At 40.8% G+C, this 27,183-nt stretch overlaps 1 protein-coding gene across 5 annotated transcripts in view; it reads right to left on the bottom strand.

Moving 5' to 3' along the window:
- Positions 1-27,183, bottom strand: part of DPP6 (dipeptidyl peptidase like 6) — a 545,428-nt gene that overhangs the window by 95,058 nt on the left and 423,187 nt on the right. For all 5 annotated transcript variants that reach the window (XM_030264257.4, XM_030264258.4, XM_002189663.7 and 2 more), the window contains exons 6-7: positions 19,533-19,585; positions 4,623-4,704 (exon numbers count right to left, since the gene is read on the bottom strand). In XM_030264257.4, the coding sequence (XP_030120117.3) occupies positions 4,623-4,704; positions 19,533-19,585 (135 nt within the window). The remainder of the gene's footprint in view (positions 1-4,622; positions 4,705-19,532; positions 19,586-27,183) is intronic.

Raw genomic sequence — 27,183 nt, 5'->3', positions numbered from 1 at the left:
CTGTGGGGCTGCAGTAAATGCAAGGACATGCAAAACTTCCAGCAACCCCAATCTGCTTTCTGGATGGTTTTGGTACAAAAAGAAACTCTGTAAACAGTAATAGACTGACTGGTCAGGAGAACCTTAAAAGAAATGTTTCTCTTTGTAGAAGAAGAAATACTATGATCTATGAGAGAGATTTTTTAGAATTATAACTGCTGCCTCTAAAGTTGTGCAAAACTGTTTTCCCCAGCATCTGGTGTGTCACCATTACCATTAATATCTGTCAGGATGGTTACAGATTCTGATTTTGAAAAAAAAAAAAAGAAAATAGCAGCACAACAGAAGTGCATCTGCTTTTGATATTGGAGTTTAACAGCTCCTGTGAACTGTATTTAGTGCTGTCAGTGCAGACAAATATTCTCTACATTTTATTAGAGTAGGCCTCCTGCTTTCCTTTTCCCTTTTGGCAGCCCATGGATATTCCTAGCTTGTCCTTAATGCAAATACTTTGAGCTTGGATGTGCTCATTTGGGGATAACTTAGATCAAAGCCTCCTGAAAGCTTTGGGTTTATTGGATTCCACCTCAGTTAAAGACCTGCACTGGTCAGTCTCTTACTCCTGAAGTGTTCCCTGATTTTTTCTGTGCTGCCAAAAGAAACAGCAAAGGAAATCTCTTCACAGTGCACTCACTTTTCTTGATAAATACAGGTCCAGGCTTGTCAGCCACAAAAGTTTCATGAAGCTGAGCTCAGGATCACAGGCACCATTAACCTTTTCTTAGATATTGCTGGGGCAAATGTTCCACAGGAACATTACATGAGCTCTCAGCATGTGGGCAGAGCCTTGGAACATAAGATGGAACACGATGAAACCGGTAAAATATTCCAATAAGATCAATTAACAGAAGGTTTTTACTTTTTGTGGCAAAATCACAAGTGGGTAGCTGTTGAGTCATAGATGGCATGATCAGAAAAAGAAGAAATCCAAAGAGTGAAGGTCCTTGTGCAGATAAGCATGCCCAGAACAGGACAAAGGTACAGAATAACACTTTTTTTGCAGTCCTGTCAAGACACCCACAGCCTCACAGTGCTGGAAAATATCACACAAACTGAGGATAGTACAGTCTGTTCACTAAAAATCCACCAAGCACCATGCTGAAGACCAGTAGGCTGATGAAATGAATACTAAGTGTGGCTTTGGGCTGTCAGGTGCACCATGGAAAGGATGGATTTTTCCCATAGGCATATTGCATAGTCATTTACACCCACAAATAGTGAATATATCACGCAGCTATTCCGAGTTAACAGTGTTTTTCACTTATTCTGCAAAGGCATAAATGATGACTCATGCTGTAGGACAAATGAGAGGAATGAGCCCTTTATTAACAGCCAGATTTAGGGAATGTGTTCCCTCTTGCATTGAAATTAGTGGCTCTCTTTCTAATGACTCTGGAATTCACACGGGTGAGGGCCCCATTCTTCCAACAGCTTTGTGAGACTTAATTTGTCAAGACTTTGGCTGAGATCAGAGAAAAGCTGAAGCATTTTTCTGAGATGCCAGAAGTGAGAGCTCTTTTGCATTCTGATCTTCTGACAGGTTTTCTCTGATCCAGTATCTGCCATTATTTAAATAGCTCAGTTGGCATGTGTGGCATTCTGCAGGCTAGTAAGAAGTCAAGAAACATGCTCTGAGGACTTACATCATCCAAAAATTGGCATATAATTTAATGAGAAAGGACAAAATAAAGCAAGATAAATAGAAAATTGCTCCTGGGAATATTCCACTATATTTTTAATTGCAAAGAATGCAGATCATTCAGGCTTCCTCTATTTCAGATTTGTTTCTTTTTTTGAATGATTAGACAAGCAAGAGAGAAAGAGGTCAGGCTCAGCAACCCAAAAGTTCCCCTAAGAAGGATGAAATAGCAGCTACAAAGAGAATAAAAATTTTGGAACCAAGCCCTCTTACTCTCCTGCCCTGCCTTTCCTTTATGCTGCCAAAAAAGAACAAACCAGGAGATTTCAAGGGGAAAGCTTTTTTATTTCCTGAAAATTGGGGTATCTTCAAGGTGATGCAAAACACACTTGCCCTTGGCTCGCACCTTTCCTGGGAGGTGCAGGATGAAATTGGATGGAGCCCATGCCCAGGGGCTGCTGCTGTGACATTTGGGGTCTTCACTGCTGCTGCAGGACCCCCCAAACACCCCCAGGAACCTCCTGGGACCAGGGGAGCTGACTTGTGCTTCCCAGCTGCTCCTTTCCCTCCCACTCAACAGATTTTTCCCTCCTTCTCCTGTAACACAACTCAGTGTACATTTAGCAAACACATTCCCACTATCAAATTTTAATAGGCTTTAATTTTTCTCTGTCTTTGCATCTCCAAAGAAGGTGACATGAATTTTGCTGGCAATCATATTCTGAGTAACCCAATTAGTCCTGAAATACAGAACACGAACATGGTGTGTTTCTACATCTCATTTATTATTCTTGTGGGGATTTTTTTTTTAATTTTAAAAGCTTCTTTTTTTTCTTCTGGCAATTCCCTGCTGATTATTATATATAAAAAGATTATATGGATGTATGTAAAAGCATGTTTATTTTATAAACTACAGCTATAATTTTATTTCAAGGTAAATGACTGGCAAAGAAAAAGGCAAAAAAGCATACATGTTAGCAGTATGAAAAAAATAATGCTTAAACTACCAGTGAGTTGCTCCTCACCTACCCTGACTCCAAATGCAAGAACATAAAATAGAGCTCAATTATAGGCCAACAGTTTCACATATCTCAAAGTAAAAAAAGAAAAAAAAAAAGAGTAAAAAATAAGCATACAGAACAAATTCCCTGCAGCAAGATTTTTCCAAGATTCATATGGAATTCAAAAAACACAGGGATTTTTAAAGGTACTATAGCATGTACTCCACAGTAGGAACATACATGAAACTTGATGTCTTCAAGACTTCTTAGGGCTTTGAGTTTTCACTATAAATTGCTTAAAAAATATGGTGGAAATTAGTAACACCCTCTTCAACATTAAATTATAAAAGTTGGTTGTAGAGAAGACTTTTCTTCTCCTGGATTGTGCATATGCTCCCATTGGAGATATAATTTGTCTCTTTTGGTATGAACATTTTTCTTGGCTTTGGTATAAGATCTGAGATCTTCTTCCAAGGTGGGAATTAGGTGCAGCCCTTCAGCCTGGTAAAATGAGCACGGGTGTGGGTCAGCAGTGAGCTGTGACCCCAGGTGCTGAGGGCACACAGGTTCACAGCAAAACTCTGTAAAAGGAGGGGAGATTCACTTGTGGGGTGGAGAATGTGACTAATGCCACTCAATATTAGATTTTAATTAGCAGATGGAGTTGTTGTTAGCTGTCGTGAAGCTCTGCTAGACTTAAAATAGAGCTAGTGAGCAGTGAAGGAAAAAGTGTTTTGGGTTTCTTTGCTGCCCTAAAGGTGTTCCTACATGTGGTGGGGGGACTGGAACATGATGTGTGAGGTCCCTCCCAGCTGTGTGCACAGACAGCAAAGAGCTCCTCAGAAGACATTTTGCATGGAGGCAAAGGCTGAGTTTCCTCTCTGAGCAGATCTGAGGTCAATGACTCTCAAACACAATTTTCCTGATGGAGCAGACTTTTCCTGTTCCTGTATCTTTTATGTTTTCTCCAACCTGATTTTCAGGCTTGCAGTGATAATTACTCCTATTTCTGTTTTTGGTTGTGGTTTTTTTTTTTTTTTTTTTTTTTTTTTTTTTTATCCCAGAATTTAAAACAATCTAGTTAAGGACACAGACAAACAGTCCCCAAGAGAGGACTGGGACCAGGAGATATATGCCAGATTTTCTCTTATAATGAGATTTCAAAGCTCATTTCTTGGCATAAAGCTTCCATATCAAAAAAGATGTTGCCACTTTTTCATTTCTTGTAATGGTAGAAAGAGAATGTTTGGAATATAGAAAAAACTTCATATTGGATTTGCACCAGGAAATGAAGCCAGGGGATCTGGCCAGGAAATACATGCTCTGAAAAATGGGCACATCCAGAATGGCAGTGGCTGAGGGGTAAAATACCGAGGATTTTAAGATTTTTTGGAGTATGAATAGCTCCATGAAATATAATGAATCCCTGACAAGTGGTGTGGTTGTTTTTTTTAAGCAGCTCTGAAAACTTTCCAGGATCCACTTCTAATTCTTTCTATTTTGCAAACAACCACAGGGCAAATTCAGGGCAGCTCTGTTCTAGAGAGATGCATTCTCCAAATGGGGCTGCTAATATTAACATATCCCCCGAGCCAAGTTTGCAAGTCTGAAGATGCCCTTGTGAAGCAATGAGATGCTAAATAAATCAAACTATTATCTCTATAATCTGTCCTGTGTCCAACACTGGGAGAAGCAGGTGCATCCTCTCAAAAAGCTTTCATAAAGTGTTCTTTCTTTGCATTTTTAGACACGATTACTTTGCAGTGAACGGATATATTTGGGAATTTTATAAATAAATTACATGATAGAACAATCATAAATAAATGCTAGAAGCTACCACACAGGCTTCAAGAAACTATTAGAAAAGGAATTATTATTTCTTTACTTCCAAGCAATAGCAGCATGGTCTCTAAATGCATTTGCACACTTGTTTTTTCTCTTACCAGCTGTTGCCCTTTTGGACCCCAACCAGCATACTGAAGCTTTGCATTGCTGACCTCAGGGGGATACAAATTCTGGGGATCCCTGAAAAAAGAGAAAAATAAGATTTCAGCTTCAGAAATGTCCTTGTTTAAGCTGCTGCACACGTGTGCTTTGGAAATACACCACAAACTTATAAGATGCCTTTCAGCCAGGTTTCAGTAGACTTATTACACGGTAAGGTAAACACTAGCAAGTGTTGGTAAGATCAAACATTTAAGTGACAATTTCTGTTTCTTATTAATAAAAAGCTAAACATATTAGTTCCACTGCTGACTTGCCTAAGCCTTAAGAATTAGTTCAGGGATGGCAAAGAATGTAATTGTGTTTTTCAACTCTGAAGATGCCCACAAAGGATAAACAATAATTATATCTTTAAATCCTACTGCCACAAGAAAAATAAAATTTTGTCTTCTGCTCCCATTGACTTTTTTTGCCTCATAAATTTCCTTTGAATATGATGACAGAAAAGATTAGCAACTGTATGACAACTGATATGAAGCCTGGTTTCCAAGGGAAAATCTCCTATTAACTCAAAATTCCTATTTTTTTTGTTTGTTTGTTTTAGAAAACAAAAGCAAAATGCTTTTCTTGTTCTTTCATCCATTACCTTCATTTTGTAGCAGAACACAAGTGACACACAGCAAATGCAATATAGAAGAAGGAGGCTTTTTTGGTAAATGTCAAAGCAGCATAATGTCATTTTCTCCCAGCATAGATAGCATTGCCTTAACTGTATCTATACTCAGCACAAATAATTACATTACATATTCTAAAGTCACATTGCAACAACCCTGTGTATCATAATATCCTACAAACAAGAACTCTAATAAAGCCTGTATAAAATGTGCCTCATTAGAATATCTCAAACTGCTTGAAAAAGTAAGGGTATTATCATCACTGGTTACAGGCAGGAATAACAAGGCAATTTGAGGCCAACATCACCAAAAACCAGAGAAAAGAGCCAAACTCTGTCTGGCCTGTAAGCAAAAGGCTCTTCTTGCACAGTTTCCAGAGCATGTTTTCAAAACAGAACAAAGCTGAATGCAATAATTCAGCATTAAGTGAATTCTCTTTGTTTCTTGGTGCAGTCCCCAGTTTCAGTCCCTGGGCTGCTCATTCCTTCTGTACTGGGGCTGTTGGAGCAAGGACAAACACAGCAGCAAGGGGAATGCTCAGAACTGATTTTGTGCAGATGTAAAAAAACCTCTCATTTCCTCTGAGCTGTTCAAAGCCAGCCAGAATCAGGGCAGGCCCAAGGGGAGGACCCTGATGGCCACAGGTTCTCCCTTCCATCACTGCTGCAGGTGGAACCCTCCCAGCAAAGCTGCCAGCTTTGATGGAGATGGGATGAGCTGAGGATGTGGAGGGGCAGGAAGGGTTTGTTGAGGCACTGACACTCCGAGTGTACCACAAGGTGCCCACATTTTGTTTCTACATGCAAAATGTCATCCACAGCTGCTGCCCGTAGAGCAAAATTGTACATTTTCTTATGTTTTTCACCTATAAGGTGTCCTTGTGAGCAGCCTACAGTTGTTTTTGTAAGTTATAGATAAGAGAACACATAATGCTCATACTGAGAGCAGCCACAAAATTCCCCATTCCTGTAGAAAGATGAGCCACACAGATTGTTCTGGCTTGTGTGGGTTAGCTACTTGAGTTTCCAGTCAGCTATGCCTGTTAGGATCAGTCTCTCTGGTTAGCTATCCTGATTACCTTAACAGAGAGTAACCTGGGAGGGAAGTAGGAAAAGAGAAAACCAGTGAATCAAATCAAAACCTCTTTTGGGAGAAAAAATAGCATATCAATATTTGCCAAACGAGCTATCTACTTCTTGGGTTATTTTACCCATGGTGAGAAGAAGAGCAAGAAATTACAAATAGAGAGGGAAATACCATCCCCAAATAAACAGATTATACAAATGGTAAGAATTTAAAGCTCTAATGCTTCAGATAACACAAGTGGAGTTAAGGGACAGACATGCCAATTACAGCAAATAATTCAGACCAGAGCACAGACTAGTCCTGTCAGTTCTGCTCACTGCATCATCTTTTAGAAGAGGAAAGCTCTAGCAGAATGAAAAATGCTCCATAAACCAGCTTTGGTAGCTGGTAAGGCAGAAAGAAAAGAAAAGAACTGTGCTGCAGACAAAAAAACCCCCCAAAAAAACCAACAACAAAAAACCCAAACAAAAACAAAAACAAACAAACAAACAAAACCAACAAAAAACCCACAAAAACCCCAAACAAACCCCAAAACAAACAAATGAACAAACAAAAACAAACAAAAAACCCAACAAACCACAAAAAAGAAAGTTATCTTTTCATTCTTTGGTATAGCCATCTCCTGAGTTCTTACTAAAGTTGTTTCATACTGTTGGGAAGCTTCTGTTGTAGCAAAATCTTGTGTACATCCATCCTCATGCTGTGAGCTATTCCCTGCAACCAGAGGCTATGAAAGCAGACCAAGATCCCAGTTTTCCCTCAGAAATGCCCCTGAGTGGTGGACATATTCATCTAGGCATATTTTGGCTTGTTTCTCATCTTTTGAGGAGAATCTTCTTCCCTGAAGTAGCCGCACTCACTGACCCACCTGCAGCAAACTTCAGTCCCATGTGCAAGGGGGTTGAGAGGATTCTCCTGGCCAAGCCTGATCTCTCAGGCTTCAGAGGAGTTACCTGGAGCTGGGCTGCACCAGCAGAGGCCAGGGGAACCTGCACTGTCAGCAAGCCCAAAGGTGGCGTGGGGATGGAGCTCACCCACTTGTGAACCTCACTGTGAAAGATCAAATTCCCACACACGTGCTTGGGCTGCATTTGGTGCATGGTCCATGGTGGAATATGCATGGGCTCCTGCTCTGGAAGCTCCAGGCAACCCATTCCAAACCCATTATCAAAGACTCATAGATACAAATCCATTATCAAAGACTCACAGATATCTTTGGGTTGGAAAGGACCTTAAAGATCATCTCACTCCAAGCCCCCTGCCATGGGCAGGGATGCTTCCCACTGTACTAGGTTTCTTCAAGCCCCATCCAGCCTGGCCTTGAACACTTCCAGGGATAGGGTAGTCTCTGGGAAAATTGTGTCCTAACTAACTATAAGTTAACTTCTCTGGGCTATTATATCAGCTAGAGAGAGAAGGAGGAGGGAGAGTTGTCTACACAGCTGCTCTGGGCAGGATGGCCACAACTCTCTGATGCTCTCTTTGAGAATCCTCTCAGTGATCCTCAAACTGAAAAACCCTTTTGGAGAGCATTTATCAACCACATGTCCAATTTTCTCATGCTATTCTGGGCATTTCACTCTCCTTTGTTAAATTCCTGTAGAGGAGTCAGGGCAAATGCACACCTGTATCTCAGGAGCACTCTTCTATTTTACAGTTGCATAAATGGGATCCCATGCCACTCAATTTCTTCTGGGAAGTATCTTATTCCTGTTAAGCTGTAGTTCTCCACAGCTACATCCTTCCTTCTCCTCCAAAACAGCCTGCTTAAAAATTTCTCTGTACTTTTTTTCCCAAAATCAATCAATATTAGGGGTCATCTCATCCTCTCCAAAGAGCCAGTGCTCCTAACAGACCCTCATAATTAGGGCTTGTTTGGATTTGAGCCTGCCCCTTGTGAGCTCATTTGTGCAGGATGCTGGCTTGGAAATGGGCAATTCTGAAGGCAGTCTGTACATGTCTGGCTCCTGGTTTGGATGAAGAAATAGGTTCACTAAATCCTCACAATATTTTCACTATTTCTTCACAAAAAATAACTTTAATCCTTATTTTCAGCCAAAGAAATGGCAAGGCCTTATTAAACTGTTGCCATTATTCCTTCCACTTTTAAAATGATTGATCTTTCAGCTGAGAAAGAAGGGAATAATACATTTTAGACTAGACAAAAGATGGAGCAGGTGCTACATAAACTCTTCCACATTAAAATGACATTGTCTGGACCAGAGGCTGTTAAATTGCTCCAGACACAGGAGTGACTTCAGCACCATGTTCAAAAAACATCACTGAAGTAATAAATTGAGAAATTTGCTCATTTAAGTGAAGATTTTTTTGCCAGAAAGTCTCTCCTCAAAATTTCCAAACAAGGAAAGTTCCTGAGTGCAAGCAGAGTGCTGACTGCCAAGTCATCTTTGCTTGCAACTGAGCTCAGAGAAAGTTGTAGAAAGAAACAAACTAATCAATCATGTTTTACCTGCATTTGACTTTAAAAATTACTGTGATTAATGTGGAACTTGTTTGAAAGTATTTGTCCTGGTTTTTGCTGCAATTTTTATATCTTTGTGTTCCCTCATCTGACATTTTCTCCTAAAGAAGGCAAATTTACCTCAGAGACTTTGTGAACTGGTTCTCCTTCTGAGCATAAATATGATTAACCATTCTATATAAAGTTCTTCAAAAGCAACTTAAAAATACCCAGGAATTTTCCACTGTAATTGAGGGAGTGGCTCCCTTTGCTTCAAGAAGAATATTTTACAATGCCAGATTGAAAATGTCTGAAACTGATAAAAGCAGACAGATTCTGGAATATGGCATAAGCTGTTGCTCTAAGGTCTGTTTCCATAACTTAATTTTAATTTCAAATAGAGAACAACAGGATTGGTATGGAAATTATTTGAATATGCTGCCACTGTGAACAAAAATGCAACAATTTTCACCACAAGCTGCTCTGATATGTCCATCCTCTAAAGAAATTATATAAACTATGCATATGTGTTTTACAGGGGAAAATTTGAGCCTCCTCACTTCACTATGTCATCATTTTGGAAAACATTTACTGTGTAATCTGTATCCTAAATGTCAGTAGTTATAAAAGTTGTAGAAATAGAGACAGCTACAAAAACAGGTGGGGAAGGCAGAAATATCTCCTCTTGTTATCTTCATCAAGCCAGGACTGAATATTTTGAAAGACAACAGTCTTAGGGACATCAACTCACGGTACTTTAAGCATTTTTTATAGTTAAGTATAAAAAACTATCTATCTAAACTATCTGTCTCAGAACCAGAACTCAGTGTCTTCACATCTACCTCTAATAACATAAAATCATACAGCAGCTAAGACAGATATCTTCCTTAGAAACAGGGAAAGAATATAGAGAATAAAATAAAAGAACAAATTAAGAAAGGCAACAAAAAAATGGAAACTTCTTAATATTTAAGAGTTTTTGATGTATGATGTGGAGGAAAAAAAGCAAACTGGAGGAAATGTGCAAAAGCAAATAAAAGGATGTAAAACATACAGGTTAATTAATAAATCTACAAAGAAAGATAGGTAAAGACATGGAGGAAGAGAGAAAGATTTCTAAGAGGCAGGAATGCATTTCCTTGAGTAGCACACACACAATTTTAATGAGTTGTTTTTAATGACTTGACACAATTAAATGACTTGTTTACTTCAAAATTCACCAAGGAGAAGAGAAGACAAGACAGGTGCCATTAAGAAAATTTTTCCCCGGGAGATACAGAGCCCTGCTGAGACTCACAGTGAGATAAAATAAAATATCATACAAATGGGAATAAAGTCTTGCCAGAACAGATAATCAAGAAATCATACTGTTAGAAGATGCAACTAAAAGAACCCTCCTGGAATTCTCATAAAAATGCTTAATTAGATGGGAAAGGCTCTTCCATTCATCTAGGCTCATCCACTATTAAATATTTAATTCTCACACACACACACACACACACACACACACACACACACACATATTTTCTTTACAAAAGTACTTTTTCAACAATCAAAAGTAGAAGGTGCTGAAAGCATTTTGAACTTACTAATTTTAACTTCAGATGCATATCAATTCATTCACCTGCTCTTAAAAACATCAGTGGTCACCAACCATTTTTTCCAAAATGAACAACTTTCATGGATTTAGTGTATAAAAGCTAAAAGGAAAGGAATATAAAACATTTGTCTCTAATTTGACAATTCTTTTGGATTTAGGCCAACAATATGAGCCCAGAGGTCTTTTTTTAATATAGTTTACCTGTGTCTGTAATCCCCCATGAATGTAATATTTGATTCTGAGCCTTCAAAACCTTGCACTTTACCAGTATCACCTTAAAATCATAGAATCATAGAATGGTTTGCATTGGAGAGGACTTTAAAAATAATTTTGTTCCAATCCCCCATGGACAACGACACAAAAATCAATCACTTGTCAGAAAAGGAGCCACCAACTTCCATTGGTAATGGTATAAAATGATGGCACAGACCTGCCCTTCTAGTATAAAAAAAAAAAGATTTAAAAGTGCATCAGAGACTGGTACAGAGCCCTGGGTTGCAGTGAAGCAGCTGCAAAACATTGATCAAAAACTCTGCATTTCCCCGAGTAAGGAAACGGTGGAAATGGACCTTGGATACTGGTAACATGACTTTAAAAATGATGGCATTATCATGTTTCTCATGTGACCCCCCCTAAATCAGAGAAGACAGAATGAATTTTTACTGTATTTTTAAATGGAACTTTTGTTACAAGAGTAATATTTTGTCTCCTAAAGAGACAATGAGAGGTGATAGCACTCAGGTAATAAATGCAACCACTTAAAAGCAATTTTCTCTTACTCATGTAATTTTCTTTTACTCTGTAGATCTTTCTCAGTCACCACTGACCTCAGCACTGTGCAAGACATGAGTTAAACCCTGGATGTACCAGGGTTTCATTAGTATTTATCTACAACAGAGACATGAAATAAATGAAAATCTAAATATTTGAATGCTGTAAAGAAGACTAGTCAGAATTGCAGCTAGCCAAAGATCAGCTATTCAAAATATGGGGGGGGGGGGGGAAATGTAGGTTGAAGAGAAACAGCTCAAGAACCACTGAGTTTAAGAATGAACTGGGAAGATCTTCTGGATGAGCCTGGGTTGAGTGTCAATCTACAGGAACGGATGTTTGTGATGAAACCTGAGCATTTTCCATCCAGCTGACCTTGTCTGACTTTCAAACCCTAATAAAAATATGGCACCGTGCTGAGATGCCTGCAGAGAGCAATATGGGATTATTAGTACACAAAATGAGCCACAGAAATGATTTCCTAGCACCAGAGACAGCAGAAGTGCCTCGTTACAGTGAGACTTCACTGACTGCTGGGTCACACTTCTAATTGGGCAAGACATTGATTCTTGGGCTTGTGCTCTAAAATAATTTAACAGCCTGTGCTACTTGGTTTCAAACCAAACTAGAATGACTCAGTAGTCTCTGTTTTCTTTTTGAAAACTAAGTCCTTGTGCAAATCTTATTTCTTCTCATGTCAGGAGACCTTGGAGGCTTGTGTGGAAATTCTCAGGAAGTGAAACACCTTCCTAAACCACATCTCCCCAGAGACTGTGTCATTGTCACTTAAAATTAACAAGGCATGCATTTATTTGTGCCGTTATTTCCATTTTTTTTATCAACAGTGATGTGAACACTTTTAAATACCATCACAACTGGCCTGGTTTTCAGGTATGATTTGAAAGTGTGTGGCAAAACACTCTCCTCATTCAGAGCACAAAACCAGCACTCTAGCTCTGCACTTCTGCCCCATAACAGAGATGCAGAAACCTGAAGTACCCAGACAAGAGGGAATACTTGCATTTGAGAGGGGTTTTAACATCTGTCCTCAGGGCTCTGCATGTGGAAGGTCCCTTCATCCCTCTTATCTCCTTCTCTCGTGTGAGATGGGAAAGCAACCTTTTCTATTCCAGCCTTATCTCCTCAAATTTCTAGTGGAGCATTCAGTAAATGTGAGGGTAAGGGGTGAAGAGGCATCAATCAGGGCTGTAGTGACACAGTCTGGGCTATCAGCCAGGTATTTTACACCTTTGCCATAAAGAGACTTTCTCAGTGGTCACTGTGCCAAGGAAAATTCTGACTGCAACCTCCATTTTCCACCCAGAGGTCCTCTCTTGATTTCCAAAATATCCCCATACCCTTGTTCTCCATATGTTTTGAGCTCCATAGGGGTTCAGGATGCCCATTTTGAGATAACAAGGCATTTTTAAACTACTAAATTTGATTAATGATTACCTGTGGAGGGGTCACAGCACCAAGTAGCAGAGGCAGGGAGCCCCAGGACACGGCTGGGGTGCACAAGAGCTGTGGCATGGATTTGCTACATATTTCTCACAGGTGGGGCACTGTACAGTCCTCAGTGGCTGGCACAGGACCCTATATAGCTCTCACCATGTGACCTGAGCCCAGGACCCATTAAACCCCACAACAGCGAGGAAATGCCCATAATCTTACGGGTTTGGGTCCCCAAAACTGACTTTTTTTCTTTTTTTTTCACATGTCCACAAACAAATCAAGTCTGCTTTTTGTAGGATGCACATTCTTTGTGCTGTGTAATCAAAAAGCAGTGCACTGAGAGTTTAATGGGCTGAAAGTTTATAACCTAACCACAGCAAAGAATAATCCAGGCTCACCCTGTAGGGTGGCTCTGCAATCCCACAGCAGTAGAGCAAAAAAAGCTCCCTGGGGAAACCTGTGTTTCTTCTTTGTATCCTCATGGAAACTCCATCCAGGACCTTGAACATTAGGGCAAAAATGCAAACAACAATTCCTGATTTCCACTATGAAAATGCACCTACGATTTTATTCCTGGGAAGGTGATGCATGGAAGCAGCAGTTGTGCAGGCTGTAGTTAGTGCTATGCAGCATCACTTTATAAATTCTCTTTCATCCACCTTTTTTTCCCTTTTCTGTCAAAACTCTGTACTGACTCAACTTTACTGAGTATGAAAGAGGAGGAATACCCATGCCAAGGAGCTGATTTTTGGGGCTGACATAAGAGACTGTGGTTTGGAGTCTGACCACAGCATGGGGTCAGAGTGGGTTCATTCATCCTGAGGCATGAAAACATTTCCAAGTGCAGACATGTTTGTCACCAGTAAAGCACATTTATGCACAATTTAGACTTTAATAGAAACCCTGCCTCCATTTCAGAGGGTGCTCTCTCAAAATATCAGAATGGGAGAGTTTGCTTTGAACCTTTTTTCCATTTTTTTTTTCTTTTTTGATGAGCCATAAGCTATTGACCTTTTCTGTAACATAAGGAGGTTGGTTGCTGGGCTTTTCTCTGCTAAAGTGCTAACATTTATGTCTAACTATTAATTACCCAAGGTGATTTTTTTTTTTTTTTTTTTAGTCATTACTCTAATTCTTAATATCAAATCCTCCCCTCAGGGGACCATTCCTTATTATTATCACTACACATGGTTTCTAAGCTGTCCACCCACATCACAACTGATTCTGGAAGAAAAAAAGTGTGTGGTAGGAATTGCTTTGCCTACACAAGAAAGGAACATTTCACATTAATTGAAAAAAAAAAAAAAAAAAAAAAAGCTGTGCAGTGACCAGCATGGTGAGCAAGTGGCAAATCCCCTGGGGAAATGATGTGGTGTTGAGCTGCTGAAGTGGATTTCCTCCCACCAGCACAGCCAAGAGTCCTTCCTGAACTGCCTTCCAGGCTGTGCTGCTTTCAACCACAGCTTGGAACTGAGTGATGCTCAAATAGCAGCTTTGCTTAATGAAATGCTGGTTCTTTCTTTTCAAAGAGGCCCAAAATGTATTCATAAGCAGTAAGCTGGTATGTGATTTAACCACTATCCCAGTGATTTACAGAGTGTTTAATTCAGAAGATTATAAAAAGCAAGAAGCCAAACAGCTCCACCAGGGCTTGAGCCAAATGCCAACAAGCTCAGATGAAAAATTCCTGTCCATATCAGAGGATGTAAGGTCAAGCTCCATGACCAAGCTACCAAATGTAACCATTCCAAGTTTTCTGTTGTCAAAATGCAACTGAAAATCCATCATGAGGATGTTCTTATTTATAGTCTGGCATAAAAGCCACCACACTATGCAGAAGTGCCTTAATTAACTATATAAGCTATCTCAAAATGTGATAAAATCTATAGAATGATAATTGTTAGAGAGGGAGGAGAGAAAAGGAGTAGAAATAGCAGGTTCTTCATGAACTGCAGAATACATTTTTGTACTTATTTAACAAATTTCACATTTTCATTTGGTTTTACCTACCTTTTCATAAAGATTTTATTTCAACCTCTACAGATCATTCTTGGGGGAAAATATACATCTGCTCTAAGTAAAATTTAATTAGCTGAAAACGGGTTTTATTAAATACTGTACTTTTTCCTCTTAAAATAAAATGTGGACACTAGTACAAGTTTATAAATGTTAGAGTGAAACTGTGCAGCAGACTGTATAACAATAATCCCATTTTGCCTCCATTGGGTAGGTACAATTTCTCTTCTTTCTTTGCAGATGGGGACACTGAGGCACAGAATGTTTTTAGTGCTACAGAGATGATGTTTAACAGATGGAAATAAAACAGAGCAGGCTTGATCAAATGGGCAGGTTTCTGAAGTAAATTCAGTTCCCTGAAGTTTTTTTATCTATGATTTTAAATAATGAATCACAATTTCTTTTTACTGTTAACATGGAAATGGGAACATGTGCCAGGGTAAACTTCTTGGCTTTCAAAATATACAATAGGATACATACAAAACTGATACAGTTTTTGCTAATTAACTTTAAAGTCTATTTCTTTCCTGCCAGTGGTTTGTGGGGAAAAAAAAAAAAGAAAAAAAGAGGTAGGAAGAACAGTGAGAGCTCTGCACAGAGATCTATAGACAGCACTTTGAAAATTTACTCACAGTGAAGCACCAGCTCAGTTCCTCTCCCTGTTATCACTTCTGTGGATCTCCAGCACATTTTGTGCACTCACTCCACTCCTGGAACTTCTCTTGAAGTTCCTGGGGCTCAGCATGGGGCACTCGTGCAGGATTTTACAGACCTGTAAAACCCTGGCAGTGCAGGCAGGTAGAGCTGAACTCAGCTCCAAGAGCTCCCCTGTTTGTGCTTGCCATGTTCCTCTGAGTACAACACATCATTCCAGTAAGAAATGGGGATTCTGCTTAGGAGTGACTGTGCACAACTCCCTCCTTCTCAAATGCAAAATCAATGAGGAGTGGGAATAACTGCTGATTTTCTCCCTGATCCTGGCAAGAACATTTGGAAGCTCCACTGACATGTCCCGGCTGGATGTGCTAAGAGCTCCTTCAAGGGGTCAGCATTAATCCCTGACACGTGGCTGTGTCCAGAGGGAAATTCAGTTCATGCAGAACTGGGTGGGTGCTGGGAGATCTGAAAATAAGTTTTATGCTGGGCTTTATTTGGGGGAATGCAAACACGACTTTAAAAAATGTAACATTTCTGCTGGCCACAGCAAAAGATTAAAAAAGATTAAATATCCCCTTGGATATCCTACCCAAAATTAGCTCTTGCTTAGGACCTGCAATGCCAGATCACACCAGTGGTCCTGCATCACACACTGGTGTGAAAGCACCTTAACTCTGGCAAGGGAAATCCTGCAACTGGGTTAGGGAAACACTCTGCTCAGTCCCAGCCTGACCAAAAAAAACTGAAGTAATTTTTTCCCCCTTATTTCAGTGAAATGACTGTGAATGACTAAGATAATTCATACTGGACCCACAAAAGAAGAAAACAATTTTCAGTGCCTACTTTTCGTAAGCAGGTTGTCGCCTACATTTTTATTTTCCAAAATTAGGAAAAACAAAAATCAGGAATGTTTTATGCATAAGGTATTTGAGTTCTACATTTCCCATAATGCATATGGCACTGGAGTTCCACATTTCCCCAGCAGCCTGCAGGAGAGCTGCTCTCTGTTCCACGTCTGGACCTGCAGGTGCTGTCCCGGTACCTATAAATTACAAGCAGTTGGCAACTGCAATGCTGCAAGTGCAGCTGTGGGGTTATGAGAAGAGCCGTGCAAAGATATTTATAACGGAGACAGCTGCAAGCATCCTCAGCAGCGATGTCTGAGAAGCAGCAGCGTTCAGGGGACAGGGCGGGGATGCTCATCCCGGGGATGGTTCCGCCAGGTGGCAGCCGGCACCAGCAGCAGGAGGAGAAAGAGGAATGGAATAAAAACCCCTACACCCTCCCCGGCCAGGAAAACGGGAATGCAGTTTTACCCCCCAATTTACCAAGAGGCTGTGAGAAAGCTGAAATCACAAAAGGGAGGTACTAAATCTCTGTGATCTCTTTCTTCTCCCTCGGGCTTGTTTTAATTTTTTAATCAGATCCTTTGAGTCTGTGTCAGTGGCATCTATTAGTTGTCCTATACAGACCCAGTGTGAGGAGTTTGCTTTGGCAACAGCTCTTGTGGAAAAATGTTGCAGTCCTGTGTAAAATACCATTTGGGAACATAGGTACTGATGACATTCCCAAATTGGTTTGTCAAACTTACTGAAAGCTTGAAATGAAATCTGGAAAACATTGGTATGAGCGCCTTTTGACTGGAGAGCATGCAGAACGTGGCAAAAATAATTAGAAAATTCCCTTTAAAAACCAATTTATGCAGGCAGATTAATGGCATGCTATTTAAAAAGTGATGCCAGAGATTAGGCTAATTGGCTTCCTTATTAGTTAGCCTCAGCAGGGGAGTAGCAAGGGCACGAGTTGGTGCAAATCCGAAATTGCCTGGCCTTCCACATCATAGCTGAGGATGGGGAACAGGACAGAGAGAGGGGGCCCAGGGACACTGTCACAGCCTGTTTCCAGGAGTGATGTCTGCTGGGCAGCAGGGACACTGTGCAGGGGACTGAGTTTGCTGCCCAGCAGTCACTGCCTTGGCCACTGAGCTGAGAGATGCCGAGGGCCATGGGCACACACCAACAGGGGGGAGAGCTGTGCCTGCTTGCAGAAGAGGAAAAACTGAAAACAGTTTGTAAAGATGGCAAAGGGGTCGTTGGTCAGTGCAGAATTTTGTCACTCCTGTTATTGACAGGTGGAGGACAAGAGTGGCTGCTCGTGGATGGCAAATTCAATCATCACCAAAGAAGCTGGATTGTCAAACTGAACTAAACCTTGTGCTGTGGCAGTGAGCTGTGTCCTGCCCTCCACAACCCTCATCCACACATATCCATCACAGCAATATTCCTGTGTTAAATATTAAATAGCTGATTTTCAGCAGCTGTATTTCACCTCCTGTTGCATCACACTCCCTGTTCACCTCATAGCCCTGTCCTCTTTGTTCATGCACCACACTAAAATGTACACAGAGCTCCACAGTAAGGACAAATGCCCATGTTCCATTGAAATGGCAGTGTGCTGCCCTTTCCACCACTCACATGCACCATCACCACCTGGAAGGTCAATGAAATATCCACTGAACAATATAGTTTACAATGCCTAAAAGCCTAAACTCTACAAACCACACCTTTACCAAGATGAGATTCGATGATCCTTCCAGCCCTTCTTCAGCTCCTGATGCACCAGCACCACATCATGCTGTGGGGACACCAATGCCTGACACACCTGTGTGCCCTCTGGTGTGCTCTCACTTTCCAGATTTGCCCTTTATGCTGGAAACTTCTCCTCTGACATATCCAACCCTTCAGTTTCCTGCACCACTGCCCAACCAAACACAGAGAGCAAGGGGAGCCACAGCTGGGTGGTAGAATTGGAGCTGGGGGGAATAAGGAGATGGTTGTCAGGGACAAAGAAAGATCATCCAGTAGCAGAAAGCTTCTTGGACCACTGTATTGCTATTTTTTTAGCATTTCTAATATGTGTTATGCATGATAGTTCGATTTTTTTCCACCTTTGTTTTGTCTGGAATAGAACTGCGCTGTCAGTCAAGCCTTTTTTGCTCTTAGCCAGGTTTGCTGCAGACACAAAGCTTATGTGCTCATGCTGTGTCTTCATCCTGTTGCTGAACACTTTCAGCCCACAAGCTACTACTCAGATACATTGCCAGAGAGATGTAGTTCTCAAAAACTAAGCATACTGAGTAAATTCCCAGAAAAAAAACAGCCCGACCAACCAACCTACCAAACAACTGACAGAAAACAAAACATAACCAAACAAAACAAACTGAAACATACCAAAACAAAACCAAACCAAAACAAAAACAATCAAACACACACACACAAACACCCTACCCACCCTACAAAAAAAAAAAAAAAAAAAAAAAAAGAAAAGAAAAGAAAAGAAAAAAAAAGTAAAGCAGAAAGCAAAGCAGATTGTGGAAGGGAAGAGACTGAAGAAGTCTGGAGTGTGTCACAGGGACACTACAGCTTTAACAGGGTTGATGGTGAGAAATCTCCTAATTTCCATGTTCCAACCATACTTGGAAACAAATTGCAACTAATCAAAGCTAAAGAATAAAGAATCATAGAATTATTGAATGGTTTGTATTGGAAGGGACCTTAAAATCATACAGTTCCACCCCCCGCCCCTGCTCTGGGCAGGAACACTTTAACCCTTTTCACCAGACCAAGTGGCTCTGAGCCCCATCCAACCTTACTTTGAACACTCCCAGGGATGGGGCAGCCACGACTCCTCTGGGCATCTTGTACCACCAGGCTGCGTAACACTCAGAGGAAAGAAATTATTCCAAATATTCAGTCTAAACCTGCCCTTTTTCAGTTTGAATCTTGTCCTAACACTCCATGTCCTTGTAGAAAGTCCTCTCCAGCTCTCTTCAGGCCCCCTTCAGGCACTGGGAGGCTGCAATAAGATCTCCCCAGAGCCTTCTCCTCTCCAGTGCTCTGCTGAGTGGCCAACCATGGCTCTCAGCCAGACACCAGCACATCTATATTCTAGACAAAAACCCTGAAATCTGGAATATGAAATTCATGTAGTCTGACTCTATGGGGAAGCTGAGTACTTCTGTTTCCAGACTTCGTCATCTTCTGCACAGCACACAGCTCAGTGGATGCTGCAGCTGAAAGCCAGGCCACTGCAAAGGGCTGTCACAGGCAACCATTTGTCACAATACACATTGTTTTGCAGGATTCTTAATGGCTGGGTTTTTAAATGAAGACATTGAAAAATTGCTTACCCATGAGGTATTTTGCTGAGGACATAATATGCTGTATATGAATGCTGATACACCTGCAAAACAAAATTAAGAAAAAGACAACAACAACAAAAAAAAGGAGATTAGTAACTGTCACCTGTGTTCATTTTTTGCAAAAAACAGTCTAGCATTTGTGGCTGAGAAGCTCTCCTAAACACTTCAAAACGTGTAGCAGAAAAGAACAGTGCATTAATGCACTTAAAGCTGTTGTGTGTTTTCCATCCTGCACTTTGTGAGGGTGTTTGGCAGATCTCACACACCCAGATGCTCGGTGTCATTGCCATGGCTACCAGGTCTTTGATTAAACTGGGGGCTCTGCAAAGGCTAAATATAGAACAGACATTAATGAGGACACCTTGGTCAGCTGGAGACATTCTCCATCATTATAACCAGACACAAGGCATGGGTTTTGTTTTTTTTTTTTTGCTTTATTTCCACATAAATAAAACAGGGAGCAGTGCTGGGTGATAGCAGAGCCTCTGTCAGTCAGGAGATAAAACTATATTGAGTCAAGGCATAAAGTTGACCTCGTGTTTGTATGACCTGCTAAGTTGCATCTTTATATCAATCTGTGCTCTGTGGACCTTGGGGAGGAGCTGGGCAGTTTGCACAGCAGCTCATCTCACAGGGGACAGTTTATTACTTATTTTCTAAGTAGTAAATAATAACAGCAGAGTCAACGCCAGTGATTTAAGAGGTGGTGATTTTCCACTGGTGACAGCAGTCCCTTACAGTGATCAGGAGTCAGGACATCAGTGTGAAAGGTTTAAATATGAATAATTTTATACAAATTTATACAGGGTGTCACTTTTTGAAATTCTATCATGTTACTATATGCAAATAAATAAATAAATCTCCTAGCAATTATTTCATTTGGCTTCTACTTAAATCTTTAAACCATTTTTGCTGTCCAGCAGCTCTCAGAAAACATCCTGTCCCAGAGAACAAAGGAGAAATTTCTTGAACACTTGCTTCACCAAGCAAGTTGTATTGAAATTATTTTTTCCTAGGCTACTGTGTTTTTGCACAAGTATTTTTTTTTTATGCTTATGCTAAAAAAACATGAGCTGTCCTGGATGGTGCTGCCAGCCCCAGCAGGGGCCATGCCAAGCACATCATTGGTATCACAAGCAAGCACGACTCAGTCCCTGCCACTCTGGAGGGCAAACCTGCAGGGTGGTGTCTAGGACAGCTCTGCAGCTTCTGGGCCCAGTGAAGAGGCAGATAAACACAAAGCACACCAATAAACACAAGGCACAACATCCTGTAAATACCACACCAAACTCTGTCACAGTTTGAAACCAAACACTGAATCCTTACACTGCTGCATGAGCTCCCTGAAAAACAGGCACAGAGGTGAAGGCAGTGAATTTCTACCTAGGAAATGCAGAAACTGATGCTGGATTGATGTGATTTCCTTCTTGCCTGTGCAATTCACTCCCTGCATTACAAGGACATCATGAGGTCACATCCCCAAATCCTATCTCCTTTCAGGCACTCAGATCCATGAGGACTCTTCACACAAGGTGATTCTCTGGTGTGCTGGTATCAGGAAAGGTCTTGGAATGCAAGTGAATTCCTCACAAGCCAACATTTATTTTAGTACAAGTGTCCTTTTTAGATCCACCTGTGTCAGATGATGTCAAATAAATTACCATTTTCTCATCCTCACTCAATCATACCAAAGAGCTCTTGAATCTTCTGATGTTGATACCTGAGACCTGGCTGATGCATGCAGCCTTAGAGTTTATTCCAGCTTTGATGAAGTCCTAAAACTGATACAATTCCTTAAAGATAAAGCACTGGAAGACTGAATCTGCCTACAGATCTGAAAAAAACTGGTAATACATTGGTATTAAATACTGAGACATTTTTGTCTTCCAATATCCTGGCACTGGGCTGGAGAAAATGATGTAGATATATAAATTCTGATCTGAGGCTGGGATGATTGTTCATGGTTCTAAGCCATGCTGTGTTGTCAGATGACAGAGAAATAAGCCCAACAAAATAAGTATGAACAGATGCCTTCAGTAGAAAATCAAAAAATGCGGCAGGCTGGAGGGAAAAGAGACAGCCAGGGGAGTTTAGAACAGGCCACCTGCTGATGTCCTTGCATGTGGTACAGAGTCCTACAGCCCTGCTGGAAAGTTCAGAGCTCTCTTAGAGGTATTAATCGAGACTGAGGCAAAACATTCTCTTTGCTGAGAGAGCTGAGGGCTGAGGAAAACAAAAATCGCAGGACATCCAAAGAGCTATTTTATTTTCTGAATGTCATTTGTCATCATCTTGGATCTTTGGCCAGACTCTAAAATATCTCACATCAACTGTGCTATGGTATACAGACTTCAAAGGCTTGCTAGCTGGCAGAGTTCACTCAAAGGAGCAAAATTTTCTCAAATAAATCCCTACAATGTGTAGGTTTGGTTACATAAAAAAGAACTACTTGTATGAGCAAAGATTTCAGGATCAGACATTTATTATTAATATCACAGTTGTTAAGGACACAAGCACAAAATCCTCTCATCCCAACTATTTCAAACCTATTTGGAAAATACTCTGCCAGCAATGGTACTAAGCTGACACAAATCCAAGAGAAAAATCACTTTATATCTTTCTGAGAAATTAAATGGTAGCTTTCCTCTTAGATATGCAAACTAAATGAAGTTAACTGAACATTTTGAGAGAATGACTGTGCTTGCTTAATATACCTACTAAATTTCTGCTGGGATCAAGATGAACTTGACTATTCACTTAGCAGTAGGAAAACCCCACAGAAGGGAAAAGTGCAGGGAAAACATGAGCATTCTTCCAAAATCCAAACTAAGCCTCAGCAAATGGAGAGTACTTAAAAGTCAGTACTCACTTCATTAATCCTGTCTGCTGCTGAGGCCTGGCCAACAGAAATAGCTCTATAAACTCTGTGTTCCCCTTTTTTGTCAAAGGGTGTGGTAAAAGCCATTGGCTGATTTGATGCTGTCAGCCCTTATTTTTAGCATTATACCCCCTTTCAGCAGAGAGGCATATTTGGGGTAGCAGAATATTGGCAATTGTTGTGCTCTGTAGACTCTGTGTTTCAAACCATCCCACCAATATGAGTCAGAACAGGTTTGGGAGTGCTCTGAAGGGCTCTGGGTATCACCACAATCAGGGTACAGAAGCTCCCATGCCAGCTGTCCCCAGCAAGTGCTGTGAAAGTCATTATGACAAAACCATTGGGCCAGAAACACTCTCCCACTGGGCTTCTCATCCCAGGTCACAGCACAGATCTTGTTTACTTTCAATCTAAATTATGCTCTGCAACAGGTGCATTTTTACACTGAAATCATAAAGGGACTGAGAGACAGATCTATCTGTTCCACTGGAGTCTTGGGAAGGCAATTATCTCTCTAAAATTCAGAAGAATGCAGGGCTAATTATATGTGACAACACCTTGTTGTGAAGCTACTGACCTCTTTTTATGCAACCAACAGAAGAAACCTGGACCTGGTCAGATGAGAACAGAAATGGAAACACTGCAGCACATGGAGCAGCAGAAAAGGACATGTGCCTCTCTCAGGCCACCAAATTCCAAAGGAACAGGGAAATTGTGGTTCCAACAAGGTACAGAGACAAAATGGAATAAGCAATTTCTGTGCTCTGTCACTACAGAGCAAAGTGTGGTGTGAATGGCAATGTCTCCTTGGAAGCACTTGGTTTAGTGCTGTAAGGATACAATTCCCTGTCCAGCAGGGCTTACTCAAACAAAAACTATCTGTTATTTAAGCATAGAGTGGATTTGGACTCATTTATTCATTACAACTCTTCATATACATTAAATTAGAACCCACAGCTCTTGTTTTCGGCCCAGAGTAACTGCAGAAATATGTGACATATATCCAAGAAATTTATGAAATAAGTTTTCAGCACCTTATGGCTGGTATGAAAGATTGCACTACCTGCTGAGGGTTTGTCCCAAGCAACAGAAAAAAAAGAAAGAGTTTAGTTACACTTCCATCTCCTGTCTGTTGGTTTCTGTCTCACTTTGTGGGCTGATGCCAGGCCAGCACCAGCAATAATCAGCATTAAGGAAGGCTTTCTTTAATGTTTGCATGACAAGGTGCTGAATCAATACAAAGAGGCACTTAATTTCAAGGAGGGTTACAAACAAAGAAAGGGGGAAAAAGCCCTTGGACGAAGGCTCCCCAAATCAGCCCAATCCACTCATCTTCCAGCAGGCTTTTCTACCAAAATAGCTGATTTAGGGTCTTACCACCTGGTGTATAAAACAGCTCATGCATCTGAGATTAAGCCCAAGTGGACTGGTTGCTCATGATTGTTACTTACTTGATAAATACAGGAATAAAGCATGCTTTGCATCCATTTTCCAAATGGCTCCATAGAGTCCCTGGCCCTTCGTACAGCAGTGTTATTTACATTAAAGAATTACCCAGAAAACTCACCAAAAAAATCCCATAAAACCTAGGGCTCACAAGGGACCAGTACAGGGCAGAGCAGAAGTGCAAGCTGTTTGCAGCTTGCAAGGCTAAATACAAAATTTTCAGTGTTTAGTGTCTTTCTTTTTCAAGAATCACACATTTTATCCAAAATGCATCCCAGTGTTCCCAAATAAAAATGAATACACCAAATAGTCATCAGAAAGAAAAATGTACAACAGTTTCCTAAGGCCTGAAAATAGCAAGAATATATTTTAGTGTAATTAATCATAGAGCACCCAAAATTTATCTGGGTGAAATGATTAATTTTTTATTCTGTAACAATAAAGTTTATCAACAAATAATAAATTCCCCCAGGATTCTTAACAGAGCCTTGCTGTCTTGAGAATGTATCTTCTTTTACACTGTGCAGTAAGACAGTAAAAATATATCACAAGTGGCTGGTGAAACAGGAACTGCCAGATCCATTTGAAGGGTTTCCCACAAAGAGTCTCTAAAAAGACATTTGCTGGAAATAGATTATACAGCCCATTTTCCTACTTATGCTATGAGCAGACAAATCCCCAAATGCACATATGAATGTCAAGCCAATTGAATAATCCCAAGCATTTGACATCATTAAATATTCCACCTTTCAAAATGGTCCTGGCGCCCTTAAACAGTAACTAACACTGTGATGCAAAATATGCAGGTAAAAGATGATTTGCCATTTGGCCTTTAGTACCTGTGATATTTAACCAGGCTCTGAAGCTGACAGATTAAAAGGGAAAAGGGAATAAAGTAGAATGCAGGGAGGCTGCTGCTATGCATTGGCAAATAGCTCATGTATTTTGTACCTTGTTTTCTCACAATGGCATGAAAGGGAGGGGAAAACAAGTTAAAGAAGAAAATACCAAGCAAACATTAGCCAGAGGTTGTGTTTTCTTCTCCTACATGGACAAAATATGTGTGTAAAAGATACCACACTGTGATATAGATTCTTCTATTGGTCAGCCACCAAAAAGCAAGGCTGATGTTCACTTCAAGGGTAACTGTGTTCATACAGATCTCTCAGGAGAGAAAAAGATTATTTTTTTACTAAAAATACCTCACTGCCATTATCTGTTATGGTAGTATGTGTAGGATTAAAGCAGATCACTGTACCTATTTGCAGAATATTCTGTATCTTTTATGAACATCATCATGAAAAACTGAATTTTCACTTGATGTGTCAACATCATTTGCCTTCATCAAAATTCTTTATGATACCATTGGTTTCACTGAACCTTTCTGTTCTATTGAGAAGAAATCCTTTCTTTGCCATGACATGTTGAACTGGCCCTCCAAAGGGATGAAAAATCCATTCCTGTACTTGACCACAAACTTCTGTGCAATGTTTTGTTCAACTTTAGTACTTTTATTCTCCCCTCTATTTGTGATTTAGAGCACAAGGGGTTACCTCTGGCTGAGGCATGGTTGGTTAATGGTCTTTTCATTTTTTCCCCTCAGTGGAGACAGAATGGTCAGCAGTGTTCTCTTCAGCCCAACTATTTTTGCAAAGGATTTTATTTTATTGATAATAGGCACTCCATAGTAACCAGCTTGGAATTAGATTCTCTGAGAAACATCATGCTATCTTTTCTTTTTGTGTCACTGCAATAAAAAAAGAAAAACTACCAAAATCCATACTGGCATTTTGTACCCTGCACTCACTGAGTCTTGAATGCTTGCAAGAACAAAACAAATCAATAAAGGTGTATAATTTGAGGTGTCTTCAACAGTCTCACCTTTCAGATTCATTGTGATACTGACCTACTTTGCTTTCTTCTGAGACAGCATATTCTTTTTTGGCCCTGCATTGAATTATCCCTTTATACTTTATCACTTCTCCAGAAATGCACCTCCAGTAGAGTCTCATGCTGTGTGTCAACCTGCTTGTACAGCCCTCTAAGGAGCTCTGCCCATTTCTCTTCGTGCTTCCAATAAATTAGAAAATCCATAATGAAATGCTATCAACGAGCATTTCCTGAGCATTGCTTCAGCTGGCAGCCAAGAACCCACAGCTGCCATCAAACACCTGACTTGGGATGCTCTTGCCTGCTGTGCTGTATCCAGCTGATCAGCCACGTGTGTGATGTGCTCACAGCCACAGAAAGGGCACTCTGGCACTGCTGGGACACTCCAGGACAGGCTGGGGAGATCAGGGGAGGGCAGAGATGGGGGGGAATGGGTTTGAGGAAGAAAAGTGATGAGAAGGGGTCTCTGAATCAACCAACATACAGAGAATTTGGCAACTGGTTGTCTGTGCTATAATTGTCTCTATATTCCAGAGGAATTTAACATTTGTGCAGTAGGAGGAAGATATAGGCTTGGGGATTGCATGGATTAGAGTTGTTAAGGGAAGCAAAGCTTTTTCTTGCAAACAGGAGGGAAGGACCCCAACCCAGCAGTGTAGCTGTGCCTGGGTGGGGTGACACAGCCAGCACTAACCTGTCAGTGCCTCAGAGGGAGCCAGCAGGTCTGGGCTCATCTCAGTCACATCAGTGAGCACCAGGAGCTGCTCCAGGCATTCCACTCATTTCCATTTAGGAAATCAGCAACAGTGTCTCCAGAGCCAGGAAGAAACTTTAGCATTTGATTTGGAAGGAGGCAGTAACACAAAAGGCAGTGGATCACCAGGACATGTCTCTATTTTGCAAACTTTTTAACCATTTAATCTCTTAGGACTGAAAATTAAATCATTGTCCTTGTTTAAAGGACAACCAGGACAGCTCTCCAGCCATGCAGAGCTGTGAATGCCCTGCCACCCACACCAGAGAGGTTTCCTTGGAGAACAATCTCACATCAAGGTGACATCAGGGAGGGACAGCACATTCCTGCCACGGGGACTTGAATTTTGGAAGCATTTTTAACCAAGCTGAAGCTGATTGTGGCGGGGTCATGCACCACAGGCAGCACACACAGTTAATATGTAAATCTCTCCCACAAACATACAGAGGCTGGGCTGGGGTTAGAAACTGATTTTCCAAGCACCAAACCGAAGGTCTCTGAAACATCAAAGCCAAGGAGTTATTCCTTGGCAAATAATCTCATCTCAAGTTGCAAGACAACAGTAAATAAAGTGTGATGGCAACATCCACCACAGTAATGGATGGAGTGGCGTGCTGTAAGAGAATGCTGCCAATTCACCTTCCACAAACTGATTATCTATCACAGCTGTT

This window comes from Taeniopygia guttata, chromosome 2, assembly GCF_048771995.1.
Source record: "Taeniopygia guttata chromosome 2, bTaeGut7.mat, whole genome shotgun sequence".
Classification (NCBI taxonomy): domain Eukaryota; kingdom Metazoa; phylum Chordata; class Aves; order Passeriformes; family Estrildidae; genus Taeniopygia; species Taeniopygia guttata.
This window is presented reverse-complemented; position numbering and strand designations above follow the sequence as displayed.